This window comes from Hyla sarda, chromosome 5 (assembly GCF_029499605.1).
Source record: "Hyla sarda isolate aHylSar1 chromosome 5, aHylSar1.hap1, whole genome shotgun sequence".
Taxonomy (NCBI): domain Eukaryota; kingdom Metazoa; phylum Chordata; class Amphibia; order Anura; family Hylidae; genus Hyla; species Hyla sarda.
Window position 1 is genome coordinate 249,954,167 of NC_079193.1, and position 18,455 is coordinate 249,972,621.

General features: G+C 44.0%; 1 protein-coding gene across 3 annotated transcripts in view; it reads left to right on the forward strand.

The window, feature by feature from the left end:
- Positions 1-18,455, forward strand: part of TMX3 (thioredoxin related transmembrane protein 3) — a 72,437-nt gene that overhangs the window by 1,081 nt on the left and 52,901 nt on the right. Inside the window, exons 2-4 of one of the 3 annotated variants that reach the window (XM_056521477.1) lie at positions 1,639-1,690; positions 8,922-8,961; positions 12,767-12,890. In XM_056521477.1, the coding sequence (XP_056377452.1) occupies positions 1,639-1,690; positions 8,922-8,961; positions 12,767-12,890 (216 nt within the window). Of the gene's footprint in view, positions 1-1,638; positions 1,691-8,921; positions 8,962-10,165; positions 10,250-12,766; positions 12,891-18,455 lie in introns of those variants that run through there. The other 2 variants (XM_056521480.1, XM_056521478.1) reach the window with 2 other exon arrangements.

Genomic DNA, 18,455 nt, shown 5'->3' on the forward strand with positions numbered 1-18,455 from the left:
GAGGGTCCGACTGCTGAGACCCAAACCAGTCAGTAGAAGGGGAGTCTTGATCACAGCTCCATTCACTCTCTATGGCAGTTTTTCCCCATCCTTGGTGTCTCCAGTTATTGCAAAACTACAACTCCCAGCATGCCTTGGCTGTACAGGGATGCTGGGAGTTGGGACCCTGGTTGGGAATCACTGATCTATTACTGATTGAGATAGTCAAGATAAAGATTGCTGCATCTTTGTGTGTGACTGGATAGTATACAACTATGAGTATATGTGAGACGTATAGATCATATATGTGAATGTAAAGTATAGGGTTGTGAACATTGATGATAGAGTTTGAAGATGTATTCCAGGATTTTTTTTTATTTGTCTAGGCTACAGGGGCCAAAAAGTTAGTGTAGTTTATAATCTAGTGTCTTTACTTATATATAATGCCGGTCTCTCTATTCTTCTGTGATTTTTGCCACCAAGTTGATTTTTAGCAGCATATAAAATGTGTCGTCTCAGGTTGCAGTGTGGCCCGAGTCATTACATCACTAGTCAGCTGATGACAGGGAGCCTGTCTTTGCTTTAATGGTTGAAGCGACCACTAGGTGGGATGGTGATTATTCTGCAATTAATTGTATTTTTGCAACAGCTGTAGGCACCCTGATCAATAAACACTAGTTTTTTTTTTTTTGTGGAATGCAGCTCTTTTGTGTTTAAATGGGTGGGGTGGCTGATGTGAGGGAGGGAGAAAACTGACCTCACACTTATAAACAAGGAATTCTGGGACTTTTAGTTAAAGAAGGAAACTCCAACAGAGAAATACCCATTTCACGATAGCCACAGCTTAATGGTAATCTCACAACATAGCCATTTAGCCCCAATACAAGTGCGTATCCTTCATAATCATGTCCATTACTGTCTGCCAGGTACGTACTTAAAGAGTAGCTATCACTAAATTACATTTCCCTATTCCCCCTCCTAATCTGTCCCTGGCACTAAATACATCTATCCCCGTATTTATTTTTTGCCAAATCTCCATAAAAATACCTTTTGTTGCACAGCTGCAGGAGCTCAGAGTTGAGCTCTCTGGTGAGGGCAGGAAGTGGGCAGCCCCAGCAGGCACGACGTCATCTGAAGCCTGGCCGGGGCTTGCTTCCGCCCGTCTCCTCTCTCTCCTGCAGCTCTCGCCCTGCCATGAATGAGGAGAGGGAGATGCAGGGGGCGGGGATATTAAAATTTTGCGTGCCGCGCGCACGAGCGCTGTGCTCACTCTCTGCCTGTATAGGAAACAAGCAGAGAGCGAGCACAGCGCTCGTGCGTGTGCGGCACGCAAAATTTAAATACCCCTGCCTCTCCCTCTCCTCATTCATTGCAGCGCGCATTCCGGACCACGCTGTGCCACGCTGCCCGGCAGGCGTTGGTCCGAAAGTGGTCAACGTTAGGGGGGGGGGGGGAAGTAATCCTGAGCCATATAGGGTGACACCTAGTGGCCAGGTTTTCTAATGTATAAAAAACACAAATAACATGATTTAATAGAATATATGAGAAACATTTTTGTTTTTACATAATCTATTTAATAACTTTTTTTTTTTTCACCTTGTAGCGAATAACACCTTTAAGCATACCCATGCATTATTCTTTCCTTGTGTTTTGTTGCAGCCTTATTCCTATTGGCCACATCCTCTGCATTTGTAGAGGACCTGGATGAGACGTAAGTAGGCTACTAATATATTTTTTTAATATTTGGTGTATATACTGATCAGTCATAAAAATAAAACCACTGGGGCAGTGAATAACATTGAGTTGTGACAGTGGAATCCGTCATGGGTTGACATATAGCCGATAGCTAGTGAACAGATCGTAAACTGTAACACCAACCTTGCTTTCTTGAGCAAAGCTTATCTTGGAGAGACGCTGCACATGCTGGGTGGTTGGGTTTCCAAGGCAACCATATGACACCCAGTGAGTTCTGTGCACATATCCTTTTCTAATTATTGGGACTTATGCACAGAACTGGTTAGGCAACGTACGTACTTTGCAACCTGACTGGCCAGTGCATGCAGCGCCTCTCTAAGCCAAACTTTGAAGAACAGATGGGAGAGCAGTGCTGGATTTATATTTAAAGTTCACGTATTGATAGCAGGAAATATGGGCAAGTGTAAAGATGAAAGTGATTTTATCAAGGGTCAAATTGTGGGGGCTAGATGACTGGGTCAGAGAATCCCCAAAACAGCAGATCTTGTGGGGTGTTCCCAGTATCCAGCGGTTCGTACAGTACCTACCAGAAGTGGAGAACAGTTGGTAAAGTAACAATGGTTGTGGAGGCCAATGTTGCATGACAGGAGTGAAGGCTAGCCTGCCTTGTCTTAGGGCTGGGCGGTATACCGGTTCATACCGAATACCGACATTTTTGTGCTGCACGATATGAATTTTAACCCATACCGCAATACCGGTTGGGCCCCTCCCCCTCGGGAATAAATGAATTAGCCCAGCGCTGCGCTGTCCCCACATCGGGGAACTAATGATATGTTTCCCGCGAGCACTGTTCTGCCCCCCAATTACCGTATTTATCGGGGTATACCACGCACCGGCCTATACCACGCACCCTCATTTTACCAAGGATATTTGGGTAAAAAAAGTTTTTTACCCAAATATCCTTGGTAAAATGAGGGTGCGTGTGAGTGCATGGGTATACCCCGATACACCCCCAGGAAAGGCAGGGGGAGAGAGGCCGTCGCTGCCCGCTTCTCTCCCCCTGTCTTTCCTGGGGTCTAGAGCCCTGCTGCCGCCGCTTCTTTCCCGCTGGCTATCTGCGCCGCTGCCCGTTCTCTCCCCCTGATGATCGGCACCGATAGCCAGGGGGAGAGAAGCGGCGCCGGCAATGGGGCAGCGGCGCCGATAGCCAGGGGGAGAGAAGGGGCAGCGGCACCCATTGCCGGCGCCGCTGCCCTGTTGCCTCCCCCATCCCCGGTTGTATAATTACCTGTTGCCAGGGTCGGGTCCACGCTGCTACAGGCCTCCGGTGTGCGTCCCCTGCGTCGTTGCTATGCATTGCACGGCGCGGCGCAATGACGTTTTGCGCCGTGCAGTGCATAGCAACGACGCGTGGGACGCACTCTCACCCTGGCTATCAGCGCCGACAATGGGGCAGCGGCGTCGATAGCCAGGGGGAGAGAACGGGCAGCGGCACCGATAGCCGGGGGAGAGAAGGGCCGGCAGCAGGGCTCTAGAGCCCAGGACAGGCAGGGGCAGAGAAGCCGGCAGCGACGGCAGGTCTCTGCACCTGCAAAGCCGCTGTAGTTCATTGATTTAAAGTGCCCGCTTTAAATCATTGAACTGCAGCGACTTATTGGCGTATAACACGCCTAAAAAGTGTGTGTTATACGCCGATAAATACGGTAATTATCAACCTAGCTCTGTCCCCATCCTCCTGTTTGTTGCGGCCGCCGGCGCTTACACTCTATACCAGTGGTCTTCAACCTGCGGACCCCCAGATGTTGCAAAACTACAACTCTCAGCATGCATGCTGGGAGTTGTAGTTTTGCAGCATCTGGAGGTCGGCAGGTTGAAGACCACTGCTCTATACTGTGCGGTATCCCTATGCCCGGGCTGCAAAAAATTAACAAAATAAACTTTATCTTACCTCCGTTGGTCAGGTACTGGCCTCATCTGCTTCCTAGGGAATGGAACGTCGGACAGCTGTCAGCCTATCACCAGCCGCAGCGATGTGCCGCCTCGGCCAGTGATAGGCTGAGCCCACTTGCAAGTAAGAACCGGCCAGAGCTCCTTACATGACAGTGGGCTCAGCCTATCAGCGGCCGAGGCGGAACATCGCTGCGGCCGGTGATAGGCTGACGGCTGTCCCACGTTCCCATCCCTAGCGTAAGGCCGACGTCGAAACATGCGTTAGTTTATTTTGTTTACCTTGTGTCAGTGCCGGCGGCCGCAACAAACAACACGAGGAGGGAAGCGCTAGCGGGTGACATGTGAGTATTTACCCTGATGGGGACAGCGCTGGGCTGATAATTAATTAATTGGGGGGGGGGGGGGGCAGAACAGCGCAGCGCTGATAATTAATTTTTTTGGAGAGGAGGAGGAGGAAATACCGTTATATACCGTGGAACCGCCAAAAGTTACAAAAATACCGTGATACACACATTTAGTCATACCGCCCAACCCTACCTGGTCTCATTCCACAGATTTGGCCTATAATAGGGAGTTGTAGGGACACACAGATTTTGTGGCCACAGTTTATTAAGAGTGCTCATACTGACCCCATTCATTGCAGAAAGTAACCAAAATGGGAGCATCGGGACTGGACCATGGAGGAATGGTTGAAGTAGCCTGGTCTGATGAATTGGTTTGTTACATTTAGTAAATGGCCAGTCATGTGTACTGGGTAAGAAATGGCATCCAGATGCGCTGTGGGAAGAAGTCAAGACAGTGTGATGCTTTGGGCAATGTTCTGCTGGGAAATCTTGGGCCCTGGTATTCTTGTGGATGTTACTTTGATATATACCATCTACTATACATTGTTGCAGACCACGTACATCCCTTCATGTCAATGATATTCTTCCTGCCACACTTGATATAATGTCCAGGATTAGTTAGAGGAACATTACTAATTTGTCCTCCAGTTTGCCCACATCTCAGTCTAACTGGGAATCTGTGGTATGTGCTGGGAGAATAAGTCCAATCCATAGAGCTTTCATGTCATAACATACAGGATCTGCCGAGAACATCTTAGTAGGCAGCTGATTTTATTATGGCTGGTGGATATGTGCTTGTGTGTGTTCACAAGTAGTGGCAGAGAGATGTGTCCTGGAAGGTAAATTATATTCTAAAATAAAATGTTTGCAGTTTCCACTGTTTGACAGATTTGCTGCACACTGACTGATAGTGGCCATGTCCCTCATGAAGTAATGGCCACGCCTCCTCAATGAATGTCTATGGAAAAGGGCATGATGACAATCATGCCCCCTCCCATAGACTTGCATTGGGGGCATGGCAGTGACACCACGAGGGGCGTGGCCGACCACTGCAGCGTGAAATCAGCGTGCGGAACATTTAGTTCTGAACGCTGGCCAGTGGAGTACCCCTTTAAAGTAGTTGTTCATGCATACTAGGCATCACAATTGGTGAGTATCATGCACCAGTCCCAATTATCCAATCTCTAGTAAGTATTGTGCACTCGACCTATGCACAATACTTGCTGGGTGTAGGTCAGTTATCCCAGCAATCATCCTAGTATAAGTTGTGTCTCTTTACAACTTTATGACAGATCGGCACGGGGTATTATCTGGCAACCTCCTTTAGGCTGTGTTCACACATGCATTTTTGTCGCAAGTAACCAAAACTGCAGATAAATGGGGCATTTTACTGCGATTATGCAATTTGTTGTCAAATGTGCCCTTTTTTTTTTCGTACCCCAATTTAGGTTATTCATGGCAAAAAAAAAAAACACGCATAAGCGGTACACCTTATTTGATGCAGCGTCTAAACACGGCCTTAAAGAGGTTATCCAGGAGTAGAAAAACAGAGCTAATTTCTTTTCTTCTTTTTTTTAAGCACTCCCTGTCTATCTCCAGGTTGGGTGTGGTTCTGCATTTCAGTTCCAATGAAGTGAATGGAGCCAAGTTGTAATACCAGACCCAACCTGGAGACAGAATAAAAAATAAACAGTTTCCTTCTGTATTCCACGCAGCGGAAAAAAAACGGAAATTCTGCAGCAGAATTTTTAAGCGAGAATTCCTCGCCAATTCCTCAGTGTGAACATACCCTAATAGTGTATGATGATTTCAAATAGAAGTTGAAATAAATGGTCAGTTGTCTGAACCCACTGTTTTGGCAGACTTGGCATGCTAGCATGCTGGCAGCCCAACTGTCCTGATGTTAGACGCTGGGGAAAAGAAGGATTCTTTGGATTTCATCCTGCCTGAATCTTTGTTCCTGCTGGAGATATGTTGCTTTCAGAGCTTTTTCCACCTTCAGCTGAACTTTTATCTAGAAGTTGGGCGAAATATCTATCGACTATTCGGCCAACTCCTGTCTAAATTGTGTGACCATTTACATACAGAATGTGATTATACACCCTGCCTTTCAGGTATAACCACTGCCAACATCTTATCTATCTCTGCTTTAGTTATGTACAGTGTCCTTGATACAATTATTGCCTATTGTGTACCCACTTCTGCTTTATTAGGCACAATATCTACTCCTTTTGAGTTATGTACGCTGCCTTTTTCAGCCTCTGCTTAAGACCTAACTCTGTTGTTATGTACACTTCCTGCTTATTGGGGTCCTCTGTCCCTAGACATCTTATCCCCTATCCAAAGTATAGGGGATAAGATGTCTGATCGCGGGGGTCCCGCAGCTGGGACCCCACCAATCTCTGTGCAGCACCCAGCGTTCATTTAGAATGCTGGGTGCCGGGGGCAGGGGGTCGTGACGTCACACCACGCCCCCCTCAATGCAAGTCTATGGGAGGGGGCGTGGTGACTGCCACACCACCTCCCATTAAGGGGGCCTGGTGTGATGTCATGAGGGGCGTGACGTCACTACCCTGCCGCCCGCTCCAAGCGTTCAGAACAAAATGTTCTGAACGGAGGGGCAGCTTGATACCCCTTTTAAGTGTCAGACCTATGATGGAGTATTAAGTCTATTGTTAACACTTATGTAGACTTGAGACCATTATTTGCATACATGTTTTTGTGTAACATGTACATGACTCATTGTCTTCTTTACACTTAATCCAGTGTCTGACATAGGTCCTCCTATTCCGGACCAAAATGTTACACAGTTTGGATTGCATAAAGGAAAACACTTAGGATTGCAAAATACAAAGAGGTGTGGAGTTCTGGTCAATGAAATAAGACATATGTTTTCCAACACTTCTCAAGCATGCATGCTGTACGTTAGGTTCACAGATGGTCCGAGGAAGCAACAATATTATGTGCTGTGTAAATTACTTTTGTTTAAAAAAATCTTAACTCTTTTAGTACTTATCAGCTGCGGTATGCTCCACAGGAAGTTCTTTTCTTTTTGAATTCCCTTTCTCTCTGACCACTGTGCTGACACCTTTGTCCATTTTAGGAACTGTCCAGAGCAGGATAGATTTGCTATGGGGATTTGCTTGTCCTAAAACTGACAGAGGTGTCAGCAGAGAGCACTGGGGTCAGACAGAAAGGGAATAAAAAAAAGCACTTCCTGTGGAGCATACAGCAGCTGGTAAGTACTGGAAGGATTAATATTTTTAAATAAAAGGAATCTACAAATCTGTATAACTTTCTGGTACCAGCTGGGGAGTACCCCTTTAAGAGCACCCAACACACCATAAAAACTTTTAAGAGGGCCTGTTGTGGTTTGGATGAAGTCTAGTGCTGCGTGCTGAATGAGCCTCCAGCTTGTGTGAACAGAGCCTCCATGTAGTGACATCTTCATAGTATATCTAGACCACCTAACTAAATTGCTGATGAGTGGACTATGTTGAATACTACAGCTCGAGTGCTGGCAGTCTATTCATGGTGGGATTTGTTAGTGTGCGGTTCACTGAGTAGTTATGGGATAATGGATTCTGTGGAGTGGATAGTGCATTGCTGTATGTACTGGAAAGCCATGTGCTTCAATGAGGCATAAGCATAATGTGAACTGAAAACCATGTAGGATTTACTTTTGTGCCAATGATGCAATCTTCTCTTTATAGATGACGAAACTGTGTGTCATAATGAAAACAAGTAGGATTGGTTATGGCAGCAGCAGCTGAGGGAATGCTTGAGAAAACCTCTGGGGACATGATGCTGCAATAATACTGATGGGTTTCAGGCAGCTTTTACTGCATTGCATTATGGCAAACAATATGCAGTAACGGCACAAGTCAGTTATTATTATATATACAAAGCACCATAGATATATAGAAAATTGTCATTACAAGTGCAGTTTGTTGTGTATAAAAAAATAAAGTGTATACCATAGTTTTCTCAATAACTGGAAAAAGACAGAGTGTTAACATAGCCTTCAGGGATATTCTGATGTGCGTTTTGGCTGTCCAGGTTGTATTGGGGAAGCAATTGGGAGCTTTATCTGTACAAGCCATTTTTGGGATACCATAACATGACGCAAAAGAAAATATCCTGTAGTTACCGTAAAGTTTTAGACTGAATGCTCCTACTTGGACAATACCGGAGGATCGGCTCCCAGAACCTCCGTGGGGCGACTGCCAGTGGTTTCGTGCAAACACAATAAAAGTCAGAAAAATAACCGGTATCATGTTCTCACCCTTTTTCCTAATAAAAAAAAGCCTCTAGTGCAGGACCATTGGGTGCCTCTTAATGATGTCATACAGGTCACACATTGAGCCTTACAGCCAATGTGGCTGATTTGCATCATTCAGAGACGTGGCAGTACTGCACTTGTGGCTCAGTATAAAGAAGTGCAAACGTGTGCATATTTTACCACTCCTACTGAGCTGTCAGCAATGTCCTGTTTTATGCATAACAATAGGCATAAGAGTGTTTGATGCCAGTAGACATTTTATTGCAAAAGTACTTTTTTTTTATTTATTACTATACTACTGAATAGAAGAGCCTAAAGCAAATATATGGTCCAAATAAAAAATTAGGAGATTTAAAGGTATGTTTTCATGTGCCCTTTTCTGCTCAGAACAGAGCATTCTCTCTCTTTCTGCTTTCAGCATGGAGGGCTCTTATTCTGTGTATAAACGTTAGAAACACAGGGTTTGCTGGTTTTGTGCAATCTGCTAGCACTTTGCATGGCTCACTTACACAGTACACATTACACACAAGCAGCTGTAACATATAAGAAGTAAGTTGGAAAATGTTATGTATTTACAAAAGTCTATAACTTTACATGCCCTACAATTTAAAAAACGATTATGAAGATGTTAATACCTCTTTAACTTACTGTCTTTTGTTTTTGTTGTGTAGTTTCAAAGACACCAGACAAGAGGATGTTTGGCTTGTTGACGTAAGTCTTGATCACTTTTAATCTTGTGTCCTTTCTTGGTGAGGTATAAATGTTATGTTTAACTTACAAATTATCCATAATAACTTGTCATCCTGCCTGAAAATAAAGCTGTCTAATGTCCATTACAACCTGCTCAGATTTCATGTTTTCTAGAGATTAAGAAATGATAGCTGAACTGTGATTGGTTGCTGTGGAAAAACCAATAAAGCTGATCATGTATATACATGTGCATGTTGGCTTCATTTTAATCAAACAATGTTTCTTTATACAGTATGCATTAGGGTTGTGAATCGCCAAGAATTTGGCAACACGATTCAAATCGCGATACCATGTCTTTTACACTTTTATTAAAACTATTTTTTTTTTTTTTTTTATACACTTTATTAGACTTTTAGGAGGAATCATTAGATTCCTCAGACAGATGAATAGAGTTCTATTGAACTCCATTGATCTGCGATCCATTGATAGAGCCTGATCCACCCCATTCAGTATCGCCAAGTGAAAAATTGCTATAATCGCGCAAATCGATTTTTTTCTTACATCCCTAGTATGCATAGTGAGCAATTACATGTTGTTGTCTTGTACTACTCATATATCTGGTTGTTAAACGACTGGCAACTTCAGGGTATTATTAAATATTAAAGTAGAGGCTCTTGTGTATTCCTTGCATGTACCAATTTTAGCTGATGTGGTATAAATGGGTGGTTTGCCATCTCGATTCCTATTTCCCCAATGATATGGTTTCCTCCAGCTTTGCAGAGATAAGGTGTAGAGTCTCATAACTGCATTTGATGTGAGTATTATCTAGGTGCAGTAAGTGATCGGTAATATAGAAATTCTTTCCCCTAAAGGAGACTAGAACAGTATACTGTATGTGATAAAGCTACATCCTGTCTTCTTTTCTTGTGGTTAATGTACCTCTTGCACACAGTGGAGCAGTTTCAGGTTGCATCACACAAAAAAACTTAATAATCTGCTAACTGCACACAGCAGCCAGAGCCAGAGGTAGCAGCCAGAGGTATCCAGCATGATCAGGGGAGGTGAATAACTGCATCTTATTACTATATGGGACCCGCCTGCTGCTGTATATCCTGGTCTCATAGAGATAACAGCAGCATTGTATAGATGGAGAGACATACAGACAGAACTGGGTGGGGGGGATTTTATAGGTGATAATGTATTATGTAGTTCACAGGAAGTCAGCTGACCCAGAATAGACTACTTCCTGTAACACATTAAATAACTGAAATGCATAGATTCTGCAGATGGCACTGTAGAAGTAGTTGTGGTGAGTGAGAATTATATGGGGCAAAACCTGGAGTACTTCTTTGAAAATGGACACCTATTTTAAGTCAACTTAAAGGGAGAGATCTGGCCAAAAGTGGTAAAAATTACTTAAATAAGTCATTTGCTCAACATGACTTCACAAGGCATCCCAGATGATTTGTTTAAAAATTGGACCACCGTAGGCCTCATAAACAGCCTTTGAAAATGTAGGTACTTCCTGGTTTGTGCAGGGAACTGTGAGCTGCAAAAAATAACTACACAGCGCTTGTTTCCTGTGATAGGCCCCTTTTACACAGTAAAGTTGCTCCGTTAAAAGACCCGTTATAAACTTCCGTTAGAAAAGCCTTAAAAACGGATGTTAAACTGCTGTTACAAAATCCCATTAAAGTCTATGGGATTTTTTGATTATTCATTATGACCCATTATGGTCCATCATGAATAACAGACGTTATTTGTGACAGAAGAAAAAACGGCACATGCACAAATTTTTCTTCCGTTACAAGAAACGGGTAAATTAACGGCCGTTATTTTTAACATTGAAGTCTATGACAAACGGATGAGCCTTTATGTCATCCGTTTGCACCTGGTTTATAATATCCGTTATTACTTCTGAGCATGCTCCTGCAGTGCTGAGTGACTACTACTACTACCATCATGGAAGAGACTTGTTTCCATGATGGGAGTAGTAATTCCCCGGCTGCGGGAGTCTGCCGGTGGCTCGGGAGGCAACATTAGTGTTTGTACTACAACCCGGGGGTTGTAGCACATGGGTCCAGGTCGATGGCACCAGGTCGCACTTCTGAGACCCGATGCGTTTAGAAGTCCCCTGCGATGTACAATTTATTTTACTTTCATTTTTAAATTCCCCGCCGGGAGCCCTGACTGGCTGGTACTGAGGAGTCATTCAGGGCTTCTGGCGGGGTTTTTAAACATCAGTGTTCCTTACCGTATATTCATTTCATTCCCCCATGTGTATATGTATGATTCCCCGCCCCCCCCCCCCCCGCCTGTTGACCGGTCATCTTCTAGCGCTATCACAGCGCACAGCAGGGACATGCCAGTCCATTCCCGTCTGCTCATCTCCGTATCTGAGAGAGAGGAACAGTGGAGAATGGAGGGACCTGTCCCCCCTGTGTGCTGTTATAGCACTCCATTCCCCACCGCCGGTACCTGACCTGTACCCCCAATGCGCTGCCTCATTCATATATTCCCCACCACCGCCCGACATGTCCCCGCTGCTGTTCTGCTCAAAGTGCAATCGGAGTGCACAGCGGGAACGTGTCAGTCTATTCCCCACTGCTCATCTCTGTACTCCCATCATGGAAACAAGTCTGTTCCATAATGGGAGTAGTAGTCCCGGCTGTGGAAGTCTGTAGGCAGAGGTGTTAAAACATCCGTACGTGACAGATGTTATAACTGGTCTTAACAGATGAATATGCCCGTTATTTTGACAGACGTTATTCAGCCGTTAGCACCCGTTATTTTATCCGTTATTATACATCCATTTTTACTCAGAAAATGGATGTTTAATAACAGATGAATACTTATAGTGTGAAAGTAGCCTAACCTGCCGAGGAGCGAAGCTGTTGCTCACGATCGCAGTGGGTCTCAGGACTGAGACCAAATGCAACCTAAACTTTTTACATGTCTGGACCACATGTCAAAAGTTAAGTTTAATGACACTTACGCTTAAACATGTATTTCTCTTTTAATTTAATTTGTGCCAAAAGAGAAAATCTGGGGAATGTAGAGCTTGCTATTTTAGGGACTAAAATACTTTAATGTTCTAATTCTTTAAAGGGGTACTCCGGCCCTAATACATCTTTTCCCCTATCCAAAGAATAGGGGATAAGATGTCTGATCGCAGGGGTCCCGCCGCTGGGGATCCCCGCAATCTATCATTCAGCACCCAGCCCGTGGTCGTCACGCTGCATACTCGGAGCCTCCGGCGCTGCAAAGAGCTCGCAAAGGTGGTTGCTGAATAACAGATTGCAGGGGTCACCCCCGCAATCAGACATCTTATCCCCTAGCCTTTTGATTGGGGATTAGATGTATTAGGGCCGGAGTACCCCTTTAAAGGGGTTTCTGGCGATAAATCATTTTTATATATGACTAAAGGTGGTGTAAAAAAAAAAAAAAAAAAAAAAAGATACTCACCTACCCTGATCCTCTGCAGTTGCCCTTCTGATGGCTCCTAGTCTCCCTTTCTTCCTGGTTTCAATGACTTGTCATCCCTGCAGAAACTGCCCTGCTCAGCCAATCACTGTCTAATGCTTGTGTTAGTGGTACTATGTGCGGCACCCTGGACAACCCCTTTAAAAAATCCTTCAGCCTCCATAATAAATAACTTTATCTGTGCTGTATGCTATGGGGCTTCATGCAATGGAAGCAATAGACTTCTCAACAGTAATAGTTCTTCTTTTATTATCCTCTACTATTGGGCTGTGTTTTTTTTTTGTTGTTTTTTTTTTTTGTTTTTTTAACATGCATGAAACACATGAAACCATTTTTTTTCTAGTTTTATGCACCTTGGTGTGGCCACTGCAAAAAACTTGAACCTGTTTGGAATGAGGTTGGCACTGAGATGAGGACAAGTGGTTCCCCTGTAAGAGTTGGAAAGATGGATGCGACAGTCCACTCAAGTAAGTGTCTACATTATGAATAGTTTTGTTAATTTTTGAAGTTGCAGTTACATTTTAGCAAGGCTGTACACTGCCACTTCCTGATCACAATATGAAAGCAGAAGTCACATCTCCACATTTCTTTTTATCAGCCGTTTATTATGTAATCCATGTAATGCAAAAGATTTCCTCTCCTGTCTCACATAGATTTAACATGGCATCCTTAGTTAGCAGTGCAACTGTGCCTCTCCCCTTTCTATAGGGATGGAATGGGGTGTAGTTTGGGTGGATACAACTGCAAGCCTATACCAGCCCTTGTTGTGTCAAGCATTAAGAAAAGCTTTTGTTTTATTATTCCTTTTATTTTTTATTTTCAACAAGATTAATAGTGAGAATTGTGTTTGGGGCTTTGCTGATCTTTAAAAAGCTCTTACCTGTAAATGTTAATGAAGATTTTTCATTCTTTGTCAAAAAGTCAGTGAAAACAACATCAATTTTTTTCAGGACCCTTAAGTTTACTTATTACTAGGATCTATTGATTAATGAGCATTCTACTCCATGGACAACCACAGTCCTGAAAATAAAGAGGCTAAAGTGCTAGTTAAAGAAAGTCCCAAAATACTTATCCACAGTGTCTGATCACTGGGGGGTGCAACCCCTGGGACCCCCCCCCCCCCCCCCCATGGCCTCCAGAACAGGGATCACTCTCCCCGCTGCATAGAGCAGTGGGTCGGCATGGGCTCCATTCATTGTCTATGGGAGTGCATTTTACTCTCCAGCACTGCCATAGACTATGTATAGAGTGCATGCAGACTCCATGCAGCAGGGAGAGTCAGAGGCACGTTCTGGAGACTATGGGGGTCCCAGAGAAAATATTTGTTTTCCCTGGATAACCCCATTTAAGATAAAGACAACCTTTTTCTAAATACTAGCTGTATGTTCTAGCTACACAGTAAATGTTACTCCATTTGTCACAATATTGCTGTCATGTCCATCCTTCAAACAGTACCAGGGAGAATACTACGCTTGTATTATATTTGTAAAAGAAGGCGGATGGTATTTATGTAGTAAGATATTTTAGGGAAATGGGCTGGTTTTTAATACATTTTCTTCATATGCTTGGCATTTCTGTCAGTATTTTTTAAACAGGTGGATGAAATAACATTTCCACCTCATCTACTAATGTGTTGATGCTTTGGAATCTAAGTGAACTCGTCTCTATCCACATCTCCCATTTCTTCTAAAGCGGTATGCTTTCTAGAAATGTCACCATCTGCTTCTATTTATCAGCATGCGTGAGCAAAACCTGCCAAGAGAAACTGAGAAACGTGGAGGATATAATCACAATGTAAACCACAGTTAACCCTTGCAGTGTTACATTTTGATAATAGGCATATGTCCCCTTTGCCCAATTTATTTAAATGGGCACTGTCAGCTATAAAAACATTTTATATGTTGTACATCTTGGCAAAACAGTATTTTTTTTTATTTTTTTATATATATATACTTCTTTAAAAAAAAAAAAAATATCATATTTATTAAAGAAAACTGCCTTTCAAAATCCCACCACTAGGGGTCCCCATACCTCCTGGGACACTGAGTCCCACAGCAGCACGAGCGTGTCCAAGGGTCATGGACATAAGATGGCTGATTACAAGGCTGCAGGAGAAACACAGCTTGCAGCAACATTGCTGTAACACATAGTTTTACCAAACATGTGCCTCCAGCTGTTGCAAAACTGCCAAAGGATTTCTGGGCATGCTGGGAGTTTTGCAAAAGCTGTAGGAACACAGCAGAGGGCAACACTGCTGTAAAAAGGAGTTATGCAAATACTGCACCTCCTGCCCCAGCATTACAGGACTGCCTAAGGATGACACACATGAATGGAGACATAAAAATTACATGTACATGATCAGGATGAGGCACTGAGTAACTTATAACAGTTTTTTTTTTTTTTCTTTTTTTGTGAGATCTGACAGGTACGCTTTAAGAAGAAAAGTATGCATGGTACGGAGCCTATAGAGGCTGTATACTTTATACTATGCTTATTCTTCTATAACAAATCACCTTTTCAATCCCACATCCTGGTGCTGGACACTCCTTCTTTCAACCGTCTTGGATATGAGTGAGAACATGACCTGCTAGTCTGTGCACAGATGTGACTAGTAGATATATGGGTGGGAACAGGGCCTGCTAGTCTGTGCACAGATGTGACTAGGGGATAAATGGGTGGGAACAGGGCCTGCTAGCTCATGTACAGATGTGACTAGTGGATATATCAGTGGGAACAGGGCCTGCTAGCCTGTGCACAGATGTGACTAGTGGATATATGAGTGGGAACATGACCTGCTAGCCTGTGCACAGATGTGACTAGTGGATATATGGGTGGGAACAGGGGCTGCTAGTCTGTGCACAGATGTGACTAGTGGATATATGGGTGGGAACAGGACCTGCTAGCCCATGTACAGATGTGACTAGTGGATATATCAGTGGCAACAGGGCCTTCTTGCCTATGCACAGATGTGACTAGTGGATATATGGGTTGGAACAGGACCTGCTAGCCTGTGCACAGATGTGACTAGTGGATATATGGGTGGGAACAGGGCTTTCTAGCCTTTGCACATATGTGACTAGTGGATATATGGGTGGGAACAGGGCCGGCTAGCCTGTGCACAGATGTGACTAGTGGATATATGGGTGGGAACGGGCTGCTAGTCTGTGCACAGATGTGACTAGTGGATATATGGGTGGGAACAGGGCCTGCTAACCTGTGCACAGATGTGACTAGTGGATATATGGGTGGGAACAGGGCCTGCTAGCCTGTGCACAGATGTGACTAGTGGATATATGGGTGGGAACAGGGCCTGCTAGCCTGTGCACAGATGTGACTAGTGGATATATGGGTGGGAACAGGGCCTGCTAGCCTGTGCACAGATGTGACTAGTGGATATATGGGTGGGAACACGGCCTGCTAACCTGTGCACAGATGTGACTAGGGGATATATGGGTGGGAACAGGGCCTGCTAACCTGTGCACAGATGTGACTAGTGGATATATGGGTGGGAACAGGACCTGCTAGCTCATGTACAGATGTGACTAGTGGATATATCAGTGGGAACAGGGCCTTCTTGCCTATGCACAGATGTGACTAGTGGATATATGGGTTGGAACAGGGCTTTCTAGCCTTTGCACAGATGTGCCTAGTGGATATATGGGTGGGAACAGGGCCTGCTAGCCTGTGCACAGATGTGACTAGTGGATATGAGTGGGAACAGGGCCTGCTAGTCTGTGCAAAGATGTGACTAGTGGATATATGGGTGGGAACAGGGCCTGCTAACCTGTGCACAGATGTGACTAGTGGATATATGGGTGAGAACAGGGCCAGCTAGCCTGTGCACAGATGTGACTAGTGAATATATGGGTGGAAACAGGGCCTGCTAGTCTGTGCACAGATGTGACTAGTGGATATATGAGTGGGAACAGGGCCTGCTAACCTGTGCACAGATGTGACTAGTGGATATATGGGTGGGAACATGACCTGCTAGCCCATGTACAGATGTGACTAGTGGATATGAGTGGGAACAGGGCCTGCTAGCCTGGGCACAGATGTGACTAGGGGATAAATGGGTGGGAACAGGACCTTCTTGCCTGTGCACAGATGTGACTAATGGATATATTGGTGGGAACAGGGCCTTCTTGCCTGTGCACAGATGTGACTAGTGGATATATGGGTGTGAACATGACCTGCTAGCCTGTGCACAGATGTGACTAATGGATATATTGGTGGGAACAGGGCCTTCTTGCCTGTGCACAGATGTGACTAGTGGATAAATGAGTGGGAACAGGACCTGCTAGCCCGTTTACAGATGTGACTAGTGGATATATGGGTGGGAACAGGGCCTGCTAGCATGGGCACAGATGTGACTAATGGATATATGGGTGGGAACAGGGCCTTCTTGCCTGTGCACAGATGTGACTAGTGGATATATGGGTGTGAACATGACCTGCTAGCCCATGTACAGATGTGACTAGTGGATATATGAGTGGAACATGACCTGCTAACCCATGTACAGATGGAGATGGCACCTGTCTAAATTCCTCTTTGCCCAATTTCTTGAGTATGAAAAAAACTAATTCAATTTGTACTATGGTCTAGTCTTGATGGTTGGTAAGAAAAGTAACCAGATAACCTTATTGTTCCAATAGAGAACATAGTTTTTGTAATTCTGCTCAAACAGCCAGTGCCTTGTGTAATAGGTACAATATAGGCATCCATATTAGCCTTGACAACAGACAAGCAAGGGAGAGTTTTTAGTCTTTGGTTCAATTACTACTTTTTCCGTTAAAGTCTATTTATGGTTAGAAGATGGCAGAACAGCTATGGTTACTTGTTGTCTTCAGACTATATTGCATTTCTTGCTTCAAGCTTATATGTCAGATGGTGTCACCTAGTAGAACTAATCACAGTTCCAGGTAGGGGTTCAAAGACTCTCTGCTTTTCGATTTTCAAACCTTTCCTGTTAACTGAGCATTTAGCATTTTTTTCATATATGCAAATAACTTTTTCATATATGCAAGAACTTCACAGATCAAAATGCATGCCAAGGAAGGTTCTTTCAATACATCTATGTGGTGCTGTGAAACCATCTTACAAATCCCCTAGAAGTGATGGGGTAGTATTTATGTGGATGTGCAAGACTAAAATGATCTTCTCAGGTAACGTGAATCTTTACCAGACAAATGTAGTATTTAAAGGGGTACTCCACTGGCCAGCGTGGTACTAAATTTCCTGAATGTTGTTTTTGCGCTGTGGGGGTCGACCACACCCCCTCGTGAAGTCATGGTTACACCCCTGAATGCAAGTCTATGGGAGGGGGCATGGCGGCCGACACGCCCTCTCCCATAGACTTGCATTCAGGGGGCGTGACCGTGACATCACGAGGGAGCGTGGCTGACCCCTGCAGTGCGAAAACAGCGTTAGGAACATTTTGTTCCACGCTGGAGAGTGGAGTACCCCTTTTAATAAAGGAATATTTATCATGAACAAACAATAGTTACAAAAAAGAACAGATGGCAAAACAGATTATTTATTTTATTTATTTACACCATTCTGGCTCCATGGGTGGTAGAAGCAGGGGCAGATGTACTTATAGAACAATGTGTTGGGCACAAATAACAGAAATTGCTTGTACCTTTTCTTGGTACTTGTCAAATAAATAATTATTGTATATATCTCCTTTTTTAACAATTTATGGAATCCATAACTATATAGCATTTACTTACAACTTAGTATCTCAGACTATTTATGGTTTGTGGTAGCCTAGCCATGTTTGTAGTTTTTCTGTAGCGTATGCTTTCTCCATTCTGAATGTCATAAATGATGAAGGAATATGAACCTGTTGGTTATTATTCATGTTTCTTTGGGATATGCCCGGGAAATCAATTGTCTCTTTACTGCTGTGGGTCATTTAGCATATCAAATAGTATGCAGTGTCCAGCCGTATGGCAGATAAATACACTGCTCAAAAAAATAAAGGGAACTCTTAAAGGAATAGTCCGGTGCGCACTTTTTTCATTTGATCCCGT